Source organism: Natrix helvetica, assembly GCF_964273705.1.
Source record: "Natrix helvetica genome assembly, chromosome: 1".
Classification (NCBI taxonomy): Eukaryota; Metazoa; Chordata; class Lepidosauria; order Squamata; family Natricidae; genus Natrix; species Natrix helvetica.
Genome location: NC_138548.1, coordinates 122545977 through 122568944, shown reverse-complemented (window position 1 = coordinate 122568944; position 22968 = coordinate 122545977). Strand labels below are relative to the sequence as shown.

Here is a 22968-nt window from a genome sequence, read left to right as displayed (position 1 = left end):
TGTCTGGGTAGGAAATGGCTGAAATGCAATAAAGCCCACCCACTCACCTCCTGCAGGCAGGCTGGGGTGAGAGGAGAGGAAGAGAAGCCGGAGGGGAGCTGATCCGAGCCTTCCAAAAGAAAGAGGCTGGGGGAAAGTGTGTGTGCTACAGCATGGCTCTTTGCCTGGCTTCCGTGGATGGCTCTGCTTAACTGAAAAAAAAGGCCTCTAAAAAGTGCCGTCTACTATGAGGCAGGAGAACTGCGTTCCTCACCTACGTCAGGAATTTTTAGGCTTTTAACCCTTGCTTAACTCTGCTTGAGTGATCATAAAATGTCTTAAGTCAGACTAGATGAGGCATGCAATTCTCCTGCCTCATAGTAGAGGGGACTTTTTAGAGGCTTTTTTTAACAGTTAAGCAGAGTCATCCACGGTGAGGCAGCAACTAGCTCAGCTTTTTCCTTTTACATATTTTTTTCTTTTCATGATGAGAGCGGTGAGGCTGTGCCTCACTTGCCTCACCTGACTGCACGTCACTGCCTGACTTGCCCTCATATGTATCAAGGGATTGAACAGGCTGTATGACATGGGAGAAAATGTTCAAGGGGCAACAATCAATCTCTATATTCCACAGGCAGCCAAATCATCAAAAGATACACGAACTGCACTAGTTGAAAAATCTGAAACCCATCAACCTCTGGGGAGAGGGAGGGGTGGGGCAGACCACTCTAACAGGCTAGCCAACTCTGCAGAGAATAATAGTCTCAATAAGAAATAGTCCGAGCAAAGCAAGAGAGCAGATCAGAGGTGGGTTGCTCCCAGTTCAGCCTGGATTAGGCAAACCGGTAGTAGTGGAGGTGGGAGGCTCCGCCCACCTGCCTGGATGCTTCTGTGCACGCGCACAAGCGCGCCTGAACCGGTAGTAACAAAATTGGCAACCCACCACTGGAGCAGATGTAAAGGAGGTGTCACATCCTTCTTCCCAATAGAAATGCAAAAAAGAAACCCAAATCCCTGAAGTCCAGAAAATCCACAGGCTAGGAAATCAAGGGATGGACATTAAAGCATTCCAGGAGTCTTCAAAATTAAGCCCTAAACAATCACTCAGATTGAGAGGCTGTTGGATTATGCAGGGGTGATGTTAACAGGTAGCCCTCAATTTATAATCACAAATGAGCCCACATTTTCCATTGCTAAATGAGACAACTAAGCATCCCATTTTACTTTTCTTGCCACATTGGTTAAGTAAATCCCTGCAGTTGTTAAAATAATTAACACAGCTGTTAAGTGAAGCTGGCTTCCCCATTGACTTTGCTTGTCAGAGGTTCACAAAAACACTGCAACCCTCATAAATATGAACCAATTGCCAGGCGCCCAAATTTTGACCTCGTGATCATGGGGATGCTGCAATGGTCGTAAGTGTGAAAAAGGGTCGTAAGTCGCTTTTTTTAGTACTGTTGTAACTTGGAAGGGTCACTAAACAAATGTCAAGGACTACCTGTATTATCAGTTTTAAGCTCGTTTCTTTTCCTCTAGAACAGCTCTAAGGAAGTCATGGTGCCAAACCTAACATTGGATTTGGGTAAACAGTGAAACAGAGTTCCTTCTCCAGTTCCCTAAAATACATCTCTCTTTCCAAGGCAAAGGGGAAAGGTGTCGCCCTTTATTCTGCCTGCTCATTGGCTGGTACTCCCCACCTGTGCCCTGAGGGTGTTTTTCTGCCTATTCCAAAAGATGCCTCTGTCTCCTAGTGAAGCAGGTATAATCTTTGTATGTATGCGCAATGTCTTTCTTATGCATTTTGCAATGGGGTACAGCAGAGGGCTTGTAAGAGCTGTTGGTCAGATCACCTGGACAAGCAAACAGGGAGAGAGAACTTCCTGCCAAGGTCACAATCCTTACATGTGGGCTTTGCAGAACCTGAAGTGACCAGAGCCACCCTGTGCCTTTATAAGTGGTGAACAGCAGGAAATTCCAACAGATACATATCTTTGAGCCCTAGCTGATAAAGTGCCACTAACCTCTCTTTTGTATGGTTCTTAAAGGCACAGGATATCTTTGGTCACCCAAATGTCAGAGTGTTGTCTCATAAAAACATGGCATTCAAGGAATCTCAGGCAGGAGAAGAGGCTCATGACATCTGCCAGCTAACCAGAGTGACATACACCACACAACCCATACAGCTTATGCCACATATACACACAGCCCAACAAGGAAGATTTAGAAACACATGTAACAGAGAGAGAGAGAGAGGGAGGGAGGGAGGGAGGGAGAGAGAGAGGGAGGGAGGGAGGGAGGGAGGGAGGGAGGGAGGGAGGGAGGGAGAGAGATGTTTAAAATTGTATGTTTGCATTCTACCATTTGTTACACAAGGGTTAAAACTTGCTAAATTTTACAACTACAGATATTTAAATTCACTTGTTATTTCTGTAAATTACTTAAATTATACCAGCACAGAGAAATGCTAATGAGAGTCAGTAGGGCTGAGACAGATTTAACATAAAAATCTCATAGGCATGTGGGTGTTAACTGTGATTCAAAGGAACAATGTTCAGATTTTTAATGCTTTTAACCTATAACATTTTGTTTTGCTTTGGATTTACCTCTAGTAAATAAAGGGGGGGGGGATAAGCACTTCTATCTGATGATAGAGGATCACATAAGTGGATAATGGTCAGAACAGAAAAAGAGAAATCTGGCATGTTAGGAAATACTAGACATCCCATGCCCTATTGTGTCATCGTTTCAGAGGTATTTCCTTACCTAATCAGAGAAACTGAACTGGCAAATAGTAACAGAAACAGGAGCAACTTCTGCTTTCCTGCTGGCTTTCTCATTGAATGTTCTTGTGAGAAGCTGGTAAGGAGCACTAGGAATCACTTCCTTCCTTCCTTCCTTTCCTTCCCTGTCATTCTGACATTTCTTTCTTCCTTTTTTTCCTTTATGCTATCCTTCCATTCTTCCTCCCTTCTCTTTCTCCCTCCTTCTTCCCTTCCTTCCTTGCATCCTTCCCTTCTTTCTGCTTCCTCCTTCATTCCTTCCCACCCTGTCATCGGAGAGCACAACATGTATTGTGTGGTAGGGAAGACACTCAAAGGGGGTGATGCGAATCATGGAAGGCACTCAGGGGGTGGCACACACCCATGGGAGGATTGGAATGGGCTGAATAGGATGTGTGTGAGGGAGGATTCGTCCTTCCTTCCTTCCTGCCTTCCCAGCAGGCAGGGAAATGGCTGCTGCTGGAGGGTGGGGGTGGAAGCAAGGGATTATGAGAGTGGCTTGGAAACTGTTAAAGAATATTCCAAATGAACATCACATGACGAAAGCAGCATCCCAAATCACAGCATCAGCCTGAAGCAACCACAACCTTCCCAATTTTATTCCCTCAAGTCATGGGTCTGGATTTTGCACACATTCTGTAAGTTAACCCATTTGAGATATCTCAGTTTAAACACTGTTACCTATGATACACTGTTTCATCCAATTAAAACCCATGACAATAAGAGTTTTAGTACTATATAGATAAAACTTACTACCTTATCTAATTGATTAGATATACTAATATTCCAAATGTATGTTTTCCTTGTGCACGAATGTTTTTTTTTAATTTGTCTGAAAAAACACTCAGCCTTTCAAAGGGACACAAAGATTTTATTCTACTCCCTAGTTGTTCGGCTCCAAAGCAATGCTATATTTATTCTCTATTCTACAAAAGCAAACTCCTGTGCCAAGAAAAGCCATGGATATTTTGTAAATTGCCTATTGTTGGAGTGAGCAATAGTTTTAAAGCAGGGCCAGACATTAGAGTTGTTTAATTTTTTTTTCAGCCTTTGACAACCACAGGTATCGTGGCTGGTAATGTGACTTTTCTCGCCAAGGGTCTGGGGTTTGGGATTTGGGGGGGAGGGGAGAAGAAAAGTTAAGGAAGAAATATATATCATAACTGTCATGGAAGCTAATTACATCAGTTTTGTCTCTCATTATGGAAAATATCCACGTAATGGAGTGAGCTCCCGTTACTTAGTCCCAGCTTCTGCCAACCTAGCAGTTCAAAAAGCACATAAAAATGCAAGTAGAAAAATAGAGACCACCTTTGGTGGGAAAGTAACAGCATTCCATGCACCTTCGGCGTTTAGTCGTGCCAGCCACATGACGACAGAGCCATATTCGGACAGTGCTGGCTCTTCAGCTTTGAAACGGAGATGAGCACCGCTTCCTAGAGTCGGGAAGGACTAGCACATATGTGTGAGGGGAACCTTTACCTTTAATGAACAAAATGGTCAGAGAACTCTGTTGCTGAAAAGCTATGGTTGTGTCACTAAACTTGGGCAGTATAATTTGGGGGGAAAAGTGGAGAAATGGCCACATGTAAACTGTTGGCTATGGGCAACCTATGTGTCATCTTTACTATTTATTTGCAGTTGGATTGGTTCAGAGAGCTGCTTAATAGAGTCCAGTTTCAAACTTACAAGGGAGTATGCCCCATTTAAATCATTGGCACTTCTTTCATTTGCAAAAAAAAAATGTTCAAAGTCTGCTGCTCGTTGCTTAATGCAGAGAATTTTTAATCAGAGATGATCACTATTAAAATTATTTTTGGCTTTTTTTACTGTAATAAAGAACTCTGAGAGAAAGAGAAAGACAAGCAAATTTTCAGGGAAATTCTATGAGCTTCGTACTTTTGAGCAGCCATTAGGACAACAATAATAGAAGAGCTGTGATGGGCAAATAGGTCAACAGCATAAGAATAGCTAAAGAAACAAGCCTGTGGAGAAAACTCAGCATCTTTCTAGAGACTGGTTCAAGGCCCGCTGTAAAAACAATGCCTCCTTGAAAACCATGTTCAAAAGACTGGTCACGCATATATGATTACGTTACGATTATGTGTCTTGCACAGACCCTTCTAAATACAGAGATAAGTCACTATCAATTCAGAGATCATACCCCCGCCTGCTCAGGCTGCCCATGTGGGTGGGGATGCAACTTTATGGTGCAGCTATAAAATCATGAAGTCAGGGCACATATTCTCATAGGTCATTATGTTTTTGTAAAGAGATGCTCATATCTATGTCCACAAACTACTTGATGACTTATAAATTCTGGAATCAAGCAAGTGATTCCCCATGATTTTTCAGGCAGATATCCACCAGTTCCTGTTAGATATTAGCATATATCGTGGCAAGTCTCCTCTCTGGTCCGCTGCTACAGCAGGAAACAGGTATCGTTCTGATTGGTCGAGGGGCGTACCCGATCCCTATAAAAGGGGAACCCTCCGACCACAGAGCAAGCTGGATCACTACTACTATTAATAAAGAGCTGATAAGTCACTTCGTGTCCGCAGTCTGTCCTCTCGCTGCCCAGATCTAACATTGGCGACGAAGGTGGGATCGAGAGGCAGATAGGACGAAGAACGCTACCTCCAGAATCTCCGGATTTGATCCAGCCCAGGAATTCGGCAGAAATTCCGGCAGCCATCTCAGATCACCGCAGCGCGGCAAATTCAAACAGAGAAGATGGCGATGCATGCTCCCCCCGCTCCTTTCGACCCAGCAAACGACGAATGGGAAGCCTTCATGATTCGTTTCAAGTGTTTCCTTGAAGCGAACGAATACACGGGGATCACCGACGCGAGGAAGAAAAACATCTTCCTCGGCTACTGCGGAAAGGAAGTCTTCAATACGGCCAGAGACCTCACCGCGCCTACTCCAATACAGGCAGTATCGTGGACGGCGTTGCAACAGGCCCTGCAAACTCATTACGGGCCAAAACCTTCCCGCCATGTCTGCCGCAAGGAATTCAACACGAGGAACCAGAAGGCGGGAGAATCCATAAATCAATATGTTGCAGCCCTACGAAAAGCAGCAACTCACTGCGAGTTCAGGGATCTGGATGAGCACATCTTAGCGCAGCTCATCTGTGGGTTAAGAGACATTTCACTACAAAAGAAGCTGTTGGCAAACCCGAATTTAACCCTACAGATAGCGCTAAACGAAGCAAGAACGTCAGAGTCAGCGGAGAAATCATCGGTGACCATACAACGAGGGGCCAACGTAAACCAGCCAGCACCAAGACAAACCAGAGTACACTACGAGGACACAAGCCCCGACTACGAGAATCCCGAGTTCGAGGACAGTCACATGATGCAGAGCAGTCACTTGAGGCCTGGGGGGAGACCCGGATCCCGTTTGCCGCCCTGCGCAAGTTGCGGAGGGAATCACCCCAGGTCTACTTGTAGGTTCAGGAACGTTGTTTGTTCGCACTGCAACAAACTTGGGCACATCGCACGAGTGTGCCGGAGCGGAGTCCCTGCCTCATGGCAGCCACCCATGTACCGCCAACAGAAACCCAACCCAGGGGCTTGGCGGAATCAGAAAGGGCGCCCAGAGAGAAATCCACAAGTGTATACCCAGAGAGAAAATTCCCAAAGAGCTGAGCGAGCGTATCCCCAGAGAGATTACTCACAAGGAGCTGAGCGAGCGTATCCCCCAGAGAGAATACACACAAAGAGCTGAAAGAGCGTTCTATCAAGACGCTCAACGAGAGTATTTTCAGGATGTAGACGATGAGATAGAGTTGACCCAGAGAGAGGAGTTGCGAACGTATCTCACCACAATACATCAGGTCTGCCCTAAGCGGCCAAAAAGGCTGAGAGTCACAGTCCTCTTGGAGGGCTCACCTTGCGAGATAGAAGTTGACACAGGATCGACCCTGACGATTATTTCATGGGCATCCATGAAACAGGCTATCCCTAGCCTCAGAAAGAGCCAACTACGTGCTCCAGACGTCCTGCTACGAGACTACCAGGGGAACCAAGTCCCCATCGTGGGCCAAGGCACATTCCAAATCCGTTTCAAGGACATCGAAGCCCAGCTGCCCGTGACCATCGCCAGCGCACCATTACAGAACCTTCTGGGGCTTGATTGGTTTGAAGCCCTAGGGTTAGAAGTCACCGGAATCAACGCCGTGAGAAACAGCAGCGCTGAACAGATTTTTAAGGAGTTCGAGGATTTGTTCAGCCCCGGTCTTGGTAAGTATGTGGGTAAACCAATATCATTCAATTTAGACTCCAAAGTGGCGCCAATCCGACTTAAACCGAGACGAGTGCCTTTTGCACTCCGCCCAAAAATAGATAAGGAAATAGATAAGTTAGTGGAGCAAGGAATCCTTGAGCTGGTGGATCACGCGCGCTGGGAAACACCCATCGTGACCCCAGTCAAACCAGACGGATCAGTCCGCATCTGCGCGGACTATAAATGCACAATTAATGTCGCGCTACAACAGAGCGCATATCCTGTGCCTGTAGTACAGCACTTATTGCACTCGTTGGGGCCAGGAAAGGTATTTGCTAAATTAGACATGGCACAAGCTTACCAGCAACTGCCAGTGGATAGCGCCACAGCGGAGGCCCAAACTATAGTGACACATAGAGGAGCATTCAAATGCAACCGGCTACAATTCGGCGTGAGCATTGCCCCAGGATTGTTCCAGAGCGTCATGGAACGACTTTTGCAAGGGATACCGGGAGTCGTCCCCTATTTTGACGACATCTTGGTGTCCGCTGCAAATGAGGAGCAATTAAATAAAAGAGTCAGAACTGTTTTGGCCAGAATCAGAGAAAAGGGTCTCCGCCTAAAAAAGGAAAAAGGCCAAATTAACGTGCCTAGCGTAGAATTCCTGGGTTATAGAATCGATGGTCAGGGAATACACCCCACTTCAAAGAAAATTAAGGCGATCCAGGACGCCCCCACACCACGGAATCAGACCGAGTTGCAGGCCTTCCTCGGACTACTTAACTTCTACAGCGTTTTTCTGAGGCAGAAGGCGACCGTTGCTGAGCCACTACACCGTCTACTCCAGAGGAACGCACCATGGAAATGGGGACGATCCGAAGCTGCAGCTTTCGCCGGGGTAAAGCGCCTGCTCACCACTGACTCACTGCTTGTCCAATACAGCCAGACCCTACCGCTGGTATTGACCTGCGACGCATCACCCTTCGGAGTTGGAGCAGTCCTCAGCCACAGGATGCCCGACGGAAAAGAAGCGCCCATCGCCTTCTACTCCAGGACTCTTTCATCGGCCGAAAGGAATTACAGCCAAATGGACAGGGAAGCGCTGGCTGCTGTAGCTGGAGTAAAACGTTTCCACGAATACCTCTACGGCCGCGATTTTGAACTAATTACAGATCACAAACCGTTGTTGGGACTTTTGGCGGGAAACCGCCCCACTCCGGTCTCCCTTTCTCCACGCATGACCAGGTGGACTGTTTTCCTGGCTGCGTACTCATACAAATTGATTCATCGACCGGGCTCCACTCTCGGACACGCAGACGCACTCAGCCGTTGCCCATTACCTGACATTCTGCCAGACCCCACTCCAGAAGTACCGGTATTGCTCATTGACTGTTTGGACTCTGGACCGGTTTCTTCATACGACGTTGCAAGGTTCTCCTCTAAAGACAATTTAATAAAGCAAGTTCAAACTTGGGTATGGAGGGGGTGGCCGAAGGGAAACGTGGGCCCGGAATTCAAAGTGTTTTGGTCAAAACGGGACGAACTCTCAGTGTTGCAAGGTTGTTTATTGTGGGGGGATCGAGTTGTTATTCCGTATGCGTTACGTAGGAATGTATTAGATGCTTTACATGTGGGTCATCCGGGGATTGTTAGGATGAAGGCGTTAGCAAGAAGTTACGTTTGGTGGCCAAACATGGACAAAGAAATAGAGGAGTGGGTGGCCACTTGCGACCCATGCCAGGAATCGAGACCAGCACCCCCGGAAGCGCCCGCCACAGAATGGGAGAAACCTAAAGCACCCTGGTCGCGAATACACATCGACTTCGTAGGGCCATTCCAAGGTCAGACTTTCCTTATAGTTGTGGATGCATACTCAAAATGGCTAGAAGTAGTCCTAATGACTTCAACCACGGCAGAGGCAGTCATTAAGGTTCTACGGCGACTTTTCGCCACCCATGGCCTGCCCGACCTCCTGGTCTCCGATAACGGGCCCCAGTTCACGGCCATGCAATTTGAGACATATCTAGCAGGTCAGGGAATTCGGCACGCCCTCGTCGCGCCATTCCATCTGGCACCAAATGGACAGGCGGAGAGAATGGTACGATTCGCAAAAGAGGCCCTCGCTAGGATGGGTCCAGGTGATTGGCAAACACGCATTGATCATTACCTTTTAATTCAGCATATCACCCCAAGTGCAACGACGGGTAGGAGCCCCGCTGAACTACTCATGGGCCGCCGTCTACGGTCTCACCTGGACCGTCTTCACCCAAATTACTCTGCCACAGCTCCCCCAGACTCCACAAGCAAAATTCGGTCTTTTAGCATAGGGGATTCAGTATACGCCCACAACTATGCAGGGGGAACATTGTGGATGCCGGCAAAGGTCATTGGCATCACGGGTCCACGATCGTATCTGCTGGAACTGGAAGATGGGCGGAACTGGAAAAGGCACATCAATCAACTTCGGGGTCGCCTAGCGCACTGAGACCTTCGAAACGAAGACGAGATTTTCCTGCCTACAGAAAGTCAGCCACGCGAGAGCCCCATCATAGAAAACTACGACACCTGCGAACCAAGCTCGGAACAAGAAAGCACGCACGAAGCAGAGCAACCCCCAGGCAACGCAACCGAGCAGACTCCGGAACGCCCTAGCAACGAGGGTACGAAACCTCCCGAACGTGGAACGGGAAAAGCATCCGATCCGGAAACCATTTCTGACCAACCAGAACCACGACGTTCCTCCCGAGTAAGGCAACCCCCAACATACCTAAAAGACTATGTTACCTACCGCAACGTTCCGTCTAGGAGGGGAGGGGTGTTAGATATTAGCATATATCGTGGCAAGTCTCCCCTCTGGTCCGCTGCTACAGCGGGAAACAGGTATCGTTCTGATTGGTCGAGGGGCGTACCCGATCCCTATAAAAGGGGAACCCTCCGACCACAGAGCAAGCTGGATCACTACTACTATTAATAAAGAGCTGATAAGTCACTTCGTGTCCGCAGTCTGTCCTCTCGCTGCCCAGATCTAACAGTTCCTGTCCAGGTGTGTTTATCATCATCCACATCATCCGATATTCATATCGTATTTGTTGGCCAGCTGTCTCATAAAAACCAGAGAAACAGAGTTTTATGTGCAGTGTTGCCATTATTGCTGTGCAGGGTTCCAGTTTTAAAATTTAAAATTTGATGAATGTGAAGCACTCCTGTAGCATCTTCTGTAATGCTTTAAAGAAGCTGCATTTTACCTAGGTTTAGGGGTCTCTTTAAAGAGATGCAGGCAGGGACATACAAACAGGTGCCACGTGAGCCATCCCTCTGAGCCCAAACTGCAAAGCTTTAATTACCATTGTGAAAACAAAAATAAAAACCACTCAAACCTGAAGCACAGATGCCGAAGGATGCTCCTGGGTATTACACAGAAGTTATGTAAATTGATTTGAAGGAATCCCAAAGAATGGGTTTTGCACCAGCAAACTAACAGCAGTAGAAGGAAAATCTTTTTTCCCCTCTCTGATATTATCTTTCCCTTATAACCAGGGATGGGCTGCTATGGGTTTGCCTGGGCTCGGGAGAACTCGTAGCTAACATTATGGCCGGTTCGGAGAATCTCCAAATCCCACCTCTGGCTGGCCCCGCCCACTACGCCCCTCCCAGGAGTCTCCATGCGGCCCATTTTGGATGCAAGGTAAGTGCAGGCCCTACGCAGAGGCTTGGGGAGGGGGAAGGCCTCCAGAGCCGGGGGAGGCAGTTTTCGTCCTCCCAGAGGCTCAAGAAAAGACTCTGGACCCTGAGGAAAGTGAAAACGTCCCCCCGCCCGCCATGGTGCAGGATGCCAACTAGGCCATGGCCACCCAGCAACAGGGAGAGAACCCATTGCTGAAATTTTTGAAGCCCACCCCTGCTTATAACCCTTAGTCTCTTTCTAGGGAACATCTGAATGGACTTCTAGACAGACTTCCAGGGCTACCAAGGGTGAGTTAACAAACCCCTCTCATACTTCTCTCTTCTGCTACTGAAGGTGTGTACCTGCAACAGGAAGTCTCAATAGATTTCACAGTCTAATTTCAATTCTGATAGACATGCATAAAATCACTGTAAAAATATTATCGGTGCAAAAACAGATCTGAAGCACAAATTGTGAAGAAAGTTTTTTAAAAACTGCCAATGAAGAACAGCAGTATGCTTTTCCAAATAGTGCTGAGACAGATTTATCTTTGGCACCTAGCGGTTTTTCTCCCCTCCCCCCCCCCCAAGTAAAAAGCATGTAGAATTTAGAATTAAGTACCATGTTTTCTCGGAGTATAAGACGCACTGGAGTATAAAATGCACCAAGATTTTGAAGAGGCAAGATAGAGGGATAGAGAGGAAGAGAGAGAGAGAGAGAGATACAGTAGATAGGTAGGTGGAGAGAGTGAGTAGGTAGGTTGGTAGGGAAAGGGAGAGAGAGAGAGAGAGAGAGAGAGAGAGAGAGAGAGAGAGAGAGAGAGAGAGAGAGAGATACAGTAGATAGATAGGGAGAGAGGGAGAGAGAGAGTGAGTAGGTAGGTACGTAGGTAGATAGAGGGGGAGAGAGAGAGAAATACAGTAGGTAGGTAGGGGGAGAGAGAGTAGGTGGGTAGGTAGATGTTTCCAGGTGTATTTATCCATGTGCTGGAGAAGGAAATTGCTGACAATCTGCAGCACCTAAGACTTTGTTTCTGCTGGCACAGCACTTGATCAATGTAATTCTCATCAACCAGTTAAAGAGCTTTCCAAAAGGAAAAAAAATGTTTTTGTACTCTGCAAACCTCCCCAAAATGGCCAGTTTTTCGTGAAAATGGGCCAGGTTTTTTGTCAAAAAAAAAGCATGAATAGCTTTTGGGGGGGCTTGCAGAGTGCTCCAGGGAGGGGGGGGGAATGAGCAAAAAGCCACTTTTTAAATCAAAAAATTGCATGCATAGCCTTATGGAGGCTTATAGAATGTTGCTGGGGGCTGGGTGGGCAAAACAATGACCCAGTTTTTGCTCATTTCTGCCCCCCCAGCCCCCCCCCCATAAAAGCCTCCATAAGGGTATGCACAGCCATTTTGGTGAAGGGGTGGGGCTTCGGGAGGCAAAAAATGCTGTATTCGATGTATAAGGCGCACCCAGATTTTCAGCCTCTTTTTTGAGGAAAAAAGGTCCGTCTTATACTCCGAAAAATATGGTATATCCTTCCAGTGACCCAGGAGCACAGTGCATCGTAGCTTTTATGTGGAATCATGACTAATCAGAGAGCTCATGGTGGCTCTAGCATCCTCTAGGTGCCAGACGGTGCAGGATGCATTGCAAAAATTATGGATCCATGCTTCTTGGAACTTCTTTGGTCCAGGCAATTAGATTTGAAGCACAAGGACATTCATTGTTGAACAAGCAAACTACAGTGGCTATTTAATCAGCCCTGCAAGCCATGAATACAAAATCATGCAACATAAAGCTCTAACCAGATTGATATGCTCCAGAGCCCATCCCTGAGGAAATGCCACCAGGCTGGACTGGAGCTCAGAGATATGCTTTTTCTGAGGCTGTTTCTGCCCTCTGGAGCACCATCTGCCCCACCCAGCTCCATGTGGCCTGTTAGGAAGGCCTTGATACCTTGGTTTTCTTCAATACGTTCTGGGACAAGGCAATTAATGACCTCACTTGAGGTATGTTGCTCTACACTGATGTTTCCCCAATGTGAGTAGTTGATGTTCTTTTCTGCTATGCATGTTAAACCAGTTCTTGTTTCTTCTATTGGTATGCTGCTTAGAGCTGCTTCCATGTATAATAAACTCAAGCAAGCAAGCAATCAGCCGGTGGATCAAATTACAGGTGCAACAATTCCCAGCAGAGCTGTGGCAGCAGTAGAGGCCTTCCCACAGTCTCCTCCTTTTTGCAGAAAGGCACTTAAAGCCACTGTCACATCGTAGTGGTGTTACCAAGTGCCAGATCTGTTCTTTTTAGAATGCACCCTCAACAAGGAGGTGACATTTTACTAGGACAACAATGGACCGTCTTTGCAACCTTGAATTTGCTTATGTCTCTTCTGGCTACAATACTGAACTTTGGATTTCTATTGTTTTGAGAAGAGGACCATACAGATGTGCATTGTAAACCTCAAATAAGCTTAATGATGTTTTAGAAACAGAAATTAGCCAACCTTCTCTCACAATCCATTCAAGACAGAATATCCCAGCCCAAATCCACAAAGTAGATACCCTGTTTGAATTGCCACATCTGTGGAACTTCAATTCTTCTGCCCAACTGATATGTTCGGGTGGAGTGGGGCCAGTTCAGATCATGTCAATTAAATGATCTCTTTTTTGTGTGACTGAGGACACACACCTTGTGTATCATAGCTCCTGTCCTCCGGAAAGCCACATCTCTAAGACACACATCCTCCCAACTCTCCAATTGTTTGTGTTATTGGAAACCCCCCCCCCATCACACACGCTCCCATGTGTTTGTGTATATTTGTATTTTATTCTTATGACTCTTTATACTGTGCTGAAATAGCAATAACACTTATATACCACTTATAACACTTTACAGCCCTCTCTAAGCGGTTTACAGAATCAGCCTATTGCCCCCAACAATTTGGATCCTCATTTTACCGATCTCAAAAAGATGGAAGTCTGAGTCAACCTTGAGCTGGTGAGGACTGAACTCCTGGCAGTGAGTTGAATTAACTTGCAATTCGTTTTAATGTATGTACTGGATCCAGAGTCTTTTGGGGCTGCTATAACAAACCATCACCACCCACTATGGTCCTTGCCCCTTTCCCCAGCCATCAAATCGTTCTTTACTATCCTATCCCTGCAATCACAGTCAGAAAGAGCTCTACAAGCCACAAAAAAGAGGTTCACTTTCACTTCTTATGTAAAACAGTGGGAATTCACAGAGAGGGACTCCTCTCACAGGGAGGGACTCAGGGAGGGACACAGGGAGGGACACAGGGAGGGACTCGCTCTCACAGGGAGGGACTCCTCTAGGTGCCATCCGCCAAGCAGTGCCAACGGGTGGCGCCTAGGAGTAGAGCCTTCTCTGTGATGGGCCCAACCCTCTGGAATGACCTCCCCCCCCCCGATATTAGAACTATTAACGACCTCCGCTCCTTCCGAGAGAAGCTTAAGACCCACCTGTTCCAATTAGCTGGCTTAGCCGATTTATAGCTCCATCTTTCACCTCCTGGCAAACATCTTATCGTGGAATTTTTAAGGGAATTTTAATCTTATTTGTATTTTAACTAAATATGGTACAGTATATTTTCTACCTCCTCCATCTATGTCTAAGTTTATGTATATGTATTCTATTTTGATATGTATATGGTTTTTAATTATGACTGTACACCGCCCCGAGTCCTGTTTAGGAAAGGGCGTGGTTTATAAATAAAAGTTTGATTGATTGATTGATTGATTGAATTCAGGAAGAACTCACTTCTAACCTATGACTGCACTACAAAAGAACTGGTTCTAATTTATAGATCTGTTGTAAGCTTAGTGATCTGAGGAATCTCTTTTTGTTAAATGTTTTCTGTAATATTTACATTCTAAAAGACATGAGATTCCTGATGTGTCTTTCAGTTCAGCCAAGAGTACATCTAGGCTCAGTTAAAAATAAATGTGTAATCAATGTGTCTGAAATGAAGTGAAACAGACACACCCAATCAAAACAGGCCCAGACCCAAAGCTGTGGTCTCAGCTTAGTAGAAATTTAGTAGAAAGTCTTGGCAAAGCCAATCAATTACAGATTGTGCCTGAAATTTCTCAGGTTGAGCAATATAGAGAATCTGAGTAAAACGAACAAACTAATTAAGCTCTGAAAACTGACTTCAGTAGGTCTCTAATCCAGGGATGGGAAAAATAATTTAAGACCAGAATGATCCCACCCTGACCTCAGAACAGGCTGTTCTGATCTTGCTGGAAGAATTCTAGTTAGACAGGCCAAGCGAAAGGTTGTTTCAGTACTTACGGTTAAGGAGGTGAAGGTCAGGCAGATTCCACCAAAACCATTTAAGGAAAGGCCAAGAAAAATCAATGGAGAAAGAACTGGGAAGGAGAACAGAAATATGGGATGAGAAGATGGATGGTGTTCACAAGGAATGGAGGAGATTTGTGAGAAATAGAGATATAATGGAAGACTCATGGGATAGCAGAAAGACTTGAGAACATGGTATGAGTTTTTTTTTTTTAAGGAATACATCCATCTTTTCCACAAATGTCCCGTTGGGGAAGACACAAGCTGTAATCTAGCACATTTGAACTGCGGAGATAGTTGAAGGGATTTAAAATTGCCAATTTGAGAACCTGTCTTTTTAATTTATCTACAGCCATTAACGATGAAGCCATAACCCTCCCAGGGCCATTTCTCTATGAATTGAATTACTCGTAGTATACATGTGGGGCCACAAAGGCAGGAAACCAAATTGAGCGGGCTGAGTTGTATGATAGAACCAGGAGAAAGTCAGGGGAGAGAAATCACAGAAGACTTTCCCATTTGTAAGTAATTACAAGTTACTAATTCAATTAACACAAAAATTCTTCTCACCTAATGGGTTGTAGGCAGCCAGAGCCATAAGAGCACAGGAGAGAGCAAAGCTGGCACTATAAAGAAATAATAAGATATATCATACCATCGCTGAGCTAAGTTATGTCCTCAAAGCAGTTTTCCTCAACCTGTGCCCTCTTGATATATAGATAACAACTCCCAGAATTCTAGCAGCCATATTGTGAGTTGCAGTGCAACACAACTGAAAAGTTCCAGGTATGAAAATTCTGCCTCAAAAAGACACCAAAAGTTATTGAAAATTATCCCCCAATTATTTCACAATTACACCCTCCACGTTAAAAGCTGCAGTCTATTGTTAGTTCTCCCTCCGCCCCCTCCGTTCCAGTGCAGTTTCTAATCTACAAATTCACTTTCTAATACTTATTCATTTCCACTGAAATGAGAATTTGTGACCTAGTAACCTCCAAGGAACTTTTTTTCTTCCTTCCAAGTATTTTCTTCAATAGGCCACCATGCCATTTACCCCAGCCCTGAGACGTTGTTCTTCTTACCTGCCAAGTAGGCGAAGTGGCCTGGGTCCAAGTCGGTCCATCAGGATGCCAAGAGGCAAAGTAGCCGCACTCAAGAGAAAGGAGCCAATGGTGAAACCCAAGGTAAGCATTTCTTCCTGTTTCACACAACTGAAGGGATGGGTCACATTAACCACACTTGACACATTGGTGTCACTCTTATCTGAAGAGAAATGGCAAAATGGATTAGAGCATTGATTTCAAATCCCCTTTTACATCTATTCTACCCTAGGGCATGGTTGTTTTTTTTGTTCCTAATGAAGCACAATCAAGTCCTCTTGCACATCTTCCTTCTTGCTGCATTGAAGAAACACAAAATTGTGGAGGTCTTTGATGCTCTCTGAGCTTGGTTGTTTTCTTCAGACACTGCATTACCAGACTAGGTAACATCATCAGTGGTAGAAGGCAATGGGCTTTGCTCTCATTTTATATACTAGTGGCTTGCCCTCTCAGTGTTTATAGGAGTTGGTGGCACCTTGATTGGGCTGTTTATTATTAGTTTGTTTTTCTAAGTTGGTAGTTCCTTGATTGGCATATTATTTCTTGATTGTTGGTTCAACATTGTTGATTAAACACAACATTGTCATGCACAGCAGAGAAAGCAAAAAGAAGAGCAGAATGACCTGGGAAGGAACAGGATCTGAATCATATTCTGAGTATTCCAGAAGATTGCTGTGGGCTCATTCTGAACCTAAAGGGATTGCTTTGCTAGTAGAATAGCTAGCCAACAAAGGCGGTGGGGGGGGGGGTGATTCTAAGTTAAAGAGAATGTGGGCAGGGAATAGTAATGGATTTGGCCATCATTTATAGTGAGAGCAGCTCTTTCTAAAATTTTAATAAAGTCAGACAGTAATCTGTTTCTTGTCAAAGATTTAGGAGACAGGCCGTGATCTGAGGTGCTGTATCACAAGAAACAATAAAAGCCTGACTCCAAAACAATGAGAGGGTTGGGCACTTGGAGGAATTGTAATCTGTTTTTCCTATAAATGCAAGGTCAATTTTAGAAGGAAGAACACTGTTTTAAGATTTCTCGGGGTCTTTGAGAAAAATAGTAGGAAAATAAGAGCTAATCCATCCAGTGTGTTTATTACAAAAAGATGGTTTGAAACAAGCTTTGTGGGATTGTTAATCTCACATGGTCACAGTGAGGGAGCACTGCTACATCCTACAACATGGAATGCTTCACAGCTTTAGCACAAATTAGGATCATGGGAAACCGCACTTCACGGGGAACTACAATGCGGAGATATTTTATGAAAATTAATAATAAAGGACCCCACAGAAACTGTTTTAAGCTATTACCATGTAATAAAACCAGCTCTATCAATTTGGTACTAATTCGTTTATTCTCCCATCTTCAGTCCCTCACATATATTACAAGATTTGGGTAGAATCCTTGGAAGAGTCATATGAATGCCAGACCCCAAGACTGAAGCTGTTGAATCCATTTGCATTGAGTTTCCCTCTCTTTTATCAAGTACATAATATTAGTACTAATCAAAGTTCTGTCAGATTCATTTTTAATTCTGTCCCTACAGAGGCCTTATCAATAGGACCCAATCTGCTTCATCTGCAAATGTTTTGATAAGTGCACAATTGGGAATGGGGCAAGCAAGGATCTGTAGGAATAAAAAGTGCAACACCTTGCTCAGAATAGCACCCCAACCTCTCCACACCCCACATTATCATTTTATTTCACCTAATAGGCTCAGACACCCCCCCAATCCTACTCACCTGTGCACATATGGGAGTAGAAGCCTTCAAGTTTGAGCATAATGAGTAAGGAGCCCCAGCCCAGCAAAACAGCAGAGAAAAAGAGATTTTCCACCACCGCAGTACAGGCCATCCACCAGCGTCGCCGGTATGCCTGATGCAAGGTGGGTGCCATCTTCCTTCTGGCTTGTAAGATGGGGCTGCAAACAAAACAAGATCATCATCTTTCTTGGCACCCAGGTCTTATTTACTATTCCACTGATTTTGACCTGGAAATTACAGGTAAGATACAAAGGAGCTGTAACTCAGTGGTAAGACACTTGCTATAGCAATAACACTTAGATTTATATACTGCTTCTCAGTGCTTTTACAGCCCTCTCTAGGCAGTTTACAGAGTCAGCCTATTGCCCCTAACAATCTGGGTCCTCTTTTTACCAGCCTCAGAAGGATGGAAGGCTGAGTCAACCTTGAGCCTGGTGAGATTCGATGTGACAAACTGCAGGCAGCCGGCAGTCAGAAGAAGTAGCCTGCAGTACTGCACTCTAACCACTGTGCCACCACAGCTCTTACATGCTAAAGGTCCCAAGTTCAATCCCTATTCCCTTCAAAAAGGGTTAAGAAGGAAAGCCTATAGATCTCTGCCCATCACCACCTATATTAGATGGAACAATAGCCAGATCTGATAGCAGGAGATTTCCTCCTTTTAAATAATGGGATACAAAACTCTTCCGAACTCACTGGAGTTATTAAAAATCTAGACAAGGAATGAAGCAGCACTCCAGCTTGACACTACACATTGGGGTGGTGATTCTTGTCGACTACTATCTCCTGGAAGGCAAGACCGAGCAGCAAAATACTATAAAAGGGGGAATATATAACCCTGAAAACTATTTAAAAAAAAGGAAATCGCTGGCCCAGCTATTGGCCTGAGGGCAAACAGCTGCTAGGATTTCTTCTGACAGAGGTCTGAGCCACACAATCAGTTGACTTGTAGCTACTGGAGTTAAACAAGGGCAGCCTGGCAGCTGCTGCCACTCACAGAGCAGGAGCCACAGAGAGGTTGCAGCTCTCCCTTCGCCCTGCAGAAGCACAGGCTTCTGATTGAAGCCTCCATCTGTTTTGTGAGTTGCCACCGTCCCCTTCACCCTTTCATTTTTCAGGAACAAAATGGAAGATAAAATATAAACCCATGCAGATGAGTCGTGGCAAACTCTGCCCCATGGAAATGTCAATATACATCCCTTCCTTTACGTGCCTGGGTTAGAACGTCACTGTGGAGTTTCATATACTATGAAAGGAGATCTTGTTCCTTGCTTGCTGGCAAAAACCAGCCCAGGCCAATTTGCTCGTTTTCTGCTTGAAATTGCCTATCACAGGCTGAGAGTAAACTGGCTTCAGTAACCCGCTTGCTGGGCTCTTTTTTGCAGCAAGGATATTTCAAGTACCACTTTTTTAAAAAAAAAAAAAAAACAACATGCTCCTATGAGCTTTTTTTTTTTTTATTATTAAAAGAGTTTTATACAAACAAATTTTCCCCCTTTTCACCCCCCCCTCCACACAATATAAATCTCATACAAATGCTATACCCCCCCAACCCCCCCGCAAAAATTCACATTCAAATATTATACCAAACACTTTACCCCCTCCCCTCCCCCCTATGAGCTTTTTTAATGTGTTTATTTTCTGAAAATCAATTACATAAGTGGACTTCATCAGCTATAGTGTAGATGCTCACTTGCATGCATGTCAGGGGTGGGATTCAGCCAGTTCACACCACTTCTTGTTAACTTTGTCATCATTTTTGTGAATTGGTTGTTGGAAGAAATCATTAGGGCAGAGAACCAGTTGTTAAATTATCTGAATCTCATCACTGCAGGTAAGGTTTGTGACTGTAAATCCTCCCTTGAAAGACTTTGCTGGATGTATACTAAAGTTTACAGTTTATTTGTATCAAGTATTATTTTGACAAGAGAAGTCTTCACAAAACAACTTAAGAGAAAGAATTACAAAGAATTACACTGAAGTCATAAACCGATCATGCCTAAAGTTTTTAGCTCAAGGGGAACCATTCTAATGTAGCAAGTAGAGTACTGACCTAAAGATATTTGCCATAAATTCAAATCCCCCACTTGCTTACTTGAATGATCTTGAAATACTCTGCCTTTCTCAGGAGAATACTGGGAGGATGACAATGGCGAAGAAGAAAACGCATTCACTAAGCAGTGTCTCTTAGAGAAAAGGGTATGAATATTTACATAAGCCAGAGGTGGCAATCTAAACATTCATTTTTAAAACCTTGAAAGAGACTGCAGAAGTAAATCAGGACATTTTAGGTTAAAGACCTATCTGGGAGGCAAACTTTCAGACGTTCCGCTAAAAACTTCAAATGTCAACAGAGAACTTAAAAATGTAAACGTGTAACCTAAACGTGTAAAAGTCAGATTGTCCTGGCACAAAACTTTGATTTTGTTGTGCCAACTTCCTGAATTGTGAATGTTAAGTTTTTCATTTTGAACATTTGGTTTGGGACTAATATTTCGGAAGTTCCAGAGATGCAAGGTGGTTCTTGATTGATTTAATGCTTTAGGTAATGAGGCAGAATGGGAAGTAAACAGCTTGGTAATGAAATTCAGAGATGACATCAGATCAAGCAGCATTTGTAAACAAGCACAATAGGGGCAGAGAAAGAGATGCTGATAGCTTTTACACCAGAAAGAAGGGAAAACTGGAAGAAACAAGACTGCATCATTTAGCATGGAAGCTTTAAATAAAGGAACCTTCAAGACAGATGTTACTTGAAAGTATCCAGTGCCAAAAAGCAGCTGCTGCTTGAAATGTTTAAGAATCCATATTACAGGGATGTGTTGTCAAACATTGGAAGCCTGAGACTATACACTGCACAGCACTAGTGGGGTAGGTGTGGCCAAGTTCCCTTCCTAGAAAAATGCGGGCAAATTCTAAATGCACAAGCAGTGCTCTATCTGGGTTCTATGCTCTGCAATGCTAAGATGTTTTATATTTGATACACTGGTCCCATTACTTGGATCTGGATTAGAGAATGCACTAAGCTGTAATTTTATTTTTGCTCCCCCTCCCTTTAGAAAAATGGATTCCTCTGCAATATTTTTAAGACTTCACTGAAATCTGTCTTCCAGTTTTCTGAAAGATTATTCTCACACCTCAGAAAAAAGGTTTTTTTTTTATACAATTTTTAAATATGTATGTATGTATGTATGTATGTATGTATGTATGTATGCATAATTTCTTTAGTGGTACCTGAACTTCTTTTGTTATTATGAGGCATTAGAGAATTCTTGTAACTTGCAGGATCTGCTTCCATGACTTCTCATATGTCCTAAGGGTAAAAAGTGTTGTGGAATAAACCCCTTCATGGTGTCATTATTTGAACTTTAGAGAACTTGGGATACTGCATATCAATAGAAATGATCACATTATGCTTAATTCTTGGCATCTTATAATTACAAAATTTACCCTTAATGGGAAATTTTCCTTCATGGAGGAAAAATAGTAAAATTTATTTCATTTCCTCCAAAATGAAGTGAAATGACTGAAAAGCACGGAAGAAAATCTCTCTATTCTATAAAAAATATTTTGCCTGTACTAAATGAGAATATCCCTTAACTGAATAAGTAGGGTAACAAGAAAATGATGTATTTTGGTGCTATGTTCTGCAAAAGATGGAAATTCTTTTGATACAAGCTTCAAATCTTAGCAGATTCTGACCTAAGGCTTTCAACAATCAGATCAAATTATAGAAATAATGTAGAATATTAAAAATTTGCACATTCCTTGACTTATTACCATAATTGAACCTGGAAATATGGTTTGTAAGTTGTTGCAGTCATTAAACAGGTCATTTCATGACCAGACCTGATTTTACAACATTTTTTGTGATGATCATTAAGTGAATACCATGGTTGTTAAACAAATACATTTTACCCAATGGATGTTTTTTGCTAGTGAGTGAGAGAAATCAGCAAAAAGAAAAAAGAAAAGAAAATCAGTGACATGACTACAGGAAGCTGCAAAAGCCATAAATGTAAGAATCCTGCAAGCTGCCATGAGGCAGTTGCCAAGCATCCAAAATGCAATCATGTGACTGCAGTGTGTGTGATCATTGTTAACTATAAAATCAGGTCATACGTAGTTTTAGGGAGGATCCAACGTAATTTTGAACACTTGCAACCCAATCATAGGTCAAGGACTACCTGTACTGTACTTTCCAGATTTCCAGAATGTTAAAACTGATAAAACTTCCTGTGCACTGAAAACTACTGTACAGAAGTTAAAGTCCAACACATTTAGAGGCCACCGAATGGAAAGGTTATGCTATCCTAACAGACCTCTTTCATAACACTCAGCTGATCATCTAATGTTTGGCAATACTATATTTGCAACTGTGCACACTATTCATTGAAGAGAATGAAACTAATCTTTTCCAGCTGCTACCAACTATCCGTTATCTAAATGGAAAACTTGTTTGATGACTTCTTTCAAGAAAAACAAGGATCTGGAGCTTCTGATCTTGTGCATATTCCATACCTACAAAGTGCATGGCAGAGCCTTACAAATCGTTAAGATTCTAATATGGGTCCCCTGGACTTCCACTTATCTTTATGCATCCCTAATAAAGTAAATGAGCAATTACTGCTGATTCTTTTTTTTAACAGAGCATGAGGTCAAATGGAAAGATCCTTAGACTGAAGGAGGCAAGTACGTGCCTATGCTTTTATCTCTTTACTGCACAAGGCTTCTGACTATATTTTGTTCAAGACAGAAGGGTGTGTATCAGTGACGTGTGGTGAGGTTTATGGCTGGTGAGGCACTGACATCATCAAATGATCATCATGAAGGGAGGACTGTGACAACTTTGACCTTTGCAAGTGTGCAAGCAAAATACCCCAGGATCACAGTGGCGGGGACAGAAACTCTTTCCGCTGTGCTGCGGAGAAGAGCCACGCTGTTCAGGAGATTCCTCAGCACTAGCCTCAGATCAGTGCGAGCCGCAGTCGCCTTCATGTTGGCTCAGGAAGGAGGGGAATGGGACAGCGTGTGCAGGAGACTCCTTAGTGCTAGCCTCAGGTCCCTTCATGATGATCATTTGATGACGTCAGTGCCTCACCAGCCATAACAAGCGAGGGTTAAAAGCCTAAAAAATCCTGAGGTAGG

General features: G+C 44.1%; 1 protein-coding gene across 4 annotated transcripts in view; it reads right to left on the bottom strand.

Moving 5' to 3' along the window:
- SLC43A1 (solute carrier family 43 member 1) overlaps nt 1-22968 on the bottom strand; it is a 46322-nt gene that overhangs the window by 18516 nt on the left and 4838 nt on the right. For all 4 annotated transcript variants that reach the window (XM_081938062.1, XM_081938063.1, XM_081938061.1 and 1 more), the window contains 4 exons: nt 17800-17978; nt 16048-16228; nt 15536-15591; nt 14960-15036 (listed from right to left, as the gene is read on the bottom strand). In XM_081938062.1, coding sequence (XP_081794188.1) covers nt 14960-15036; nt 15536-15591; nt 16048-16228; nt 17800-17953 — 468 coding nt within the window. In that variant the 5' untranslated portion in view covers nt 17954-17978. The remainder of the gene's footprint in view (nt 1-14959; nt 15037-15535; nt 15592-16047; nt 16229-17799; nt 17979-22968) is intronic.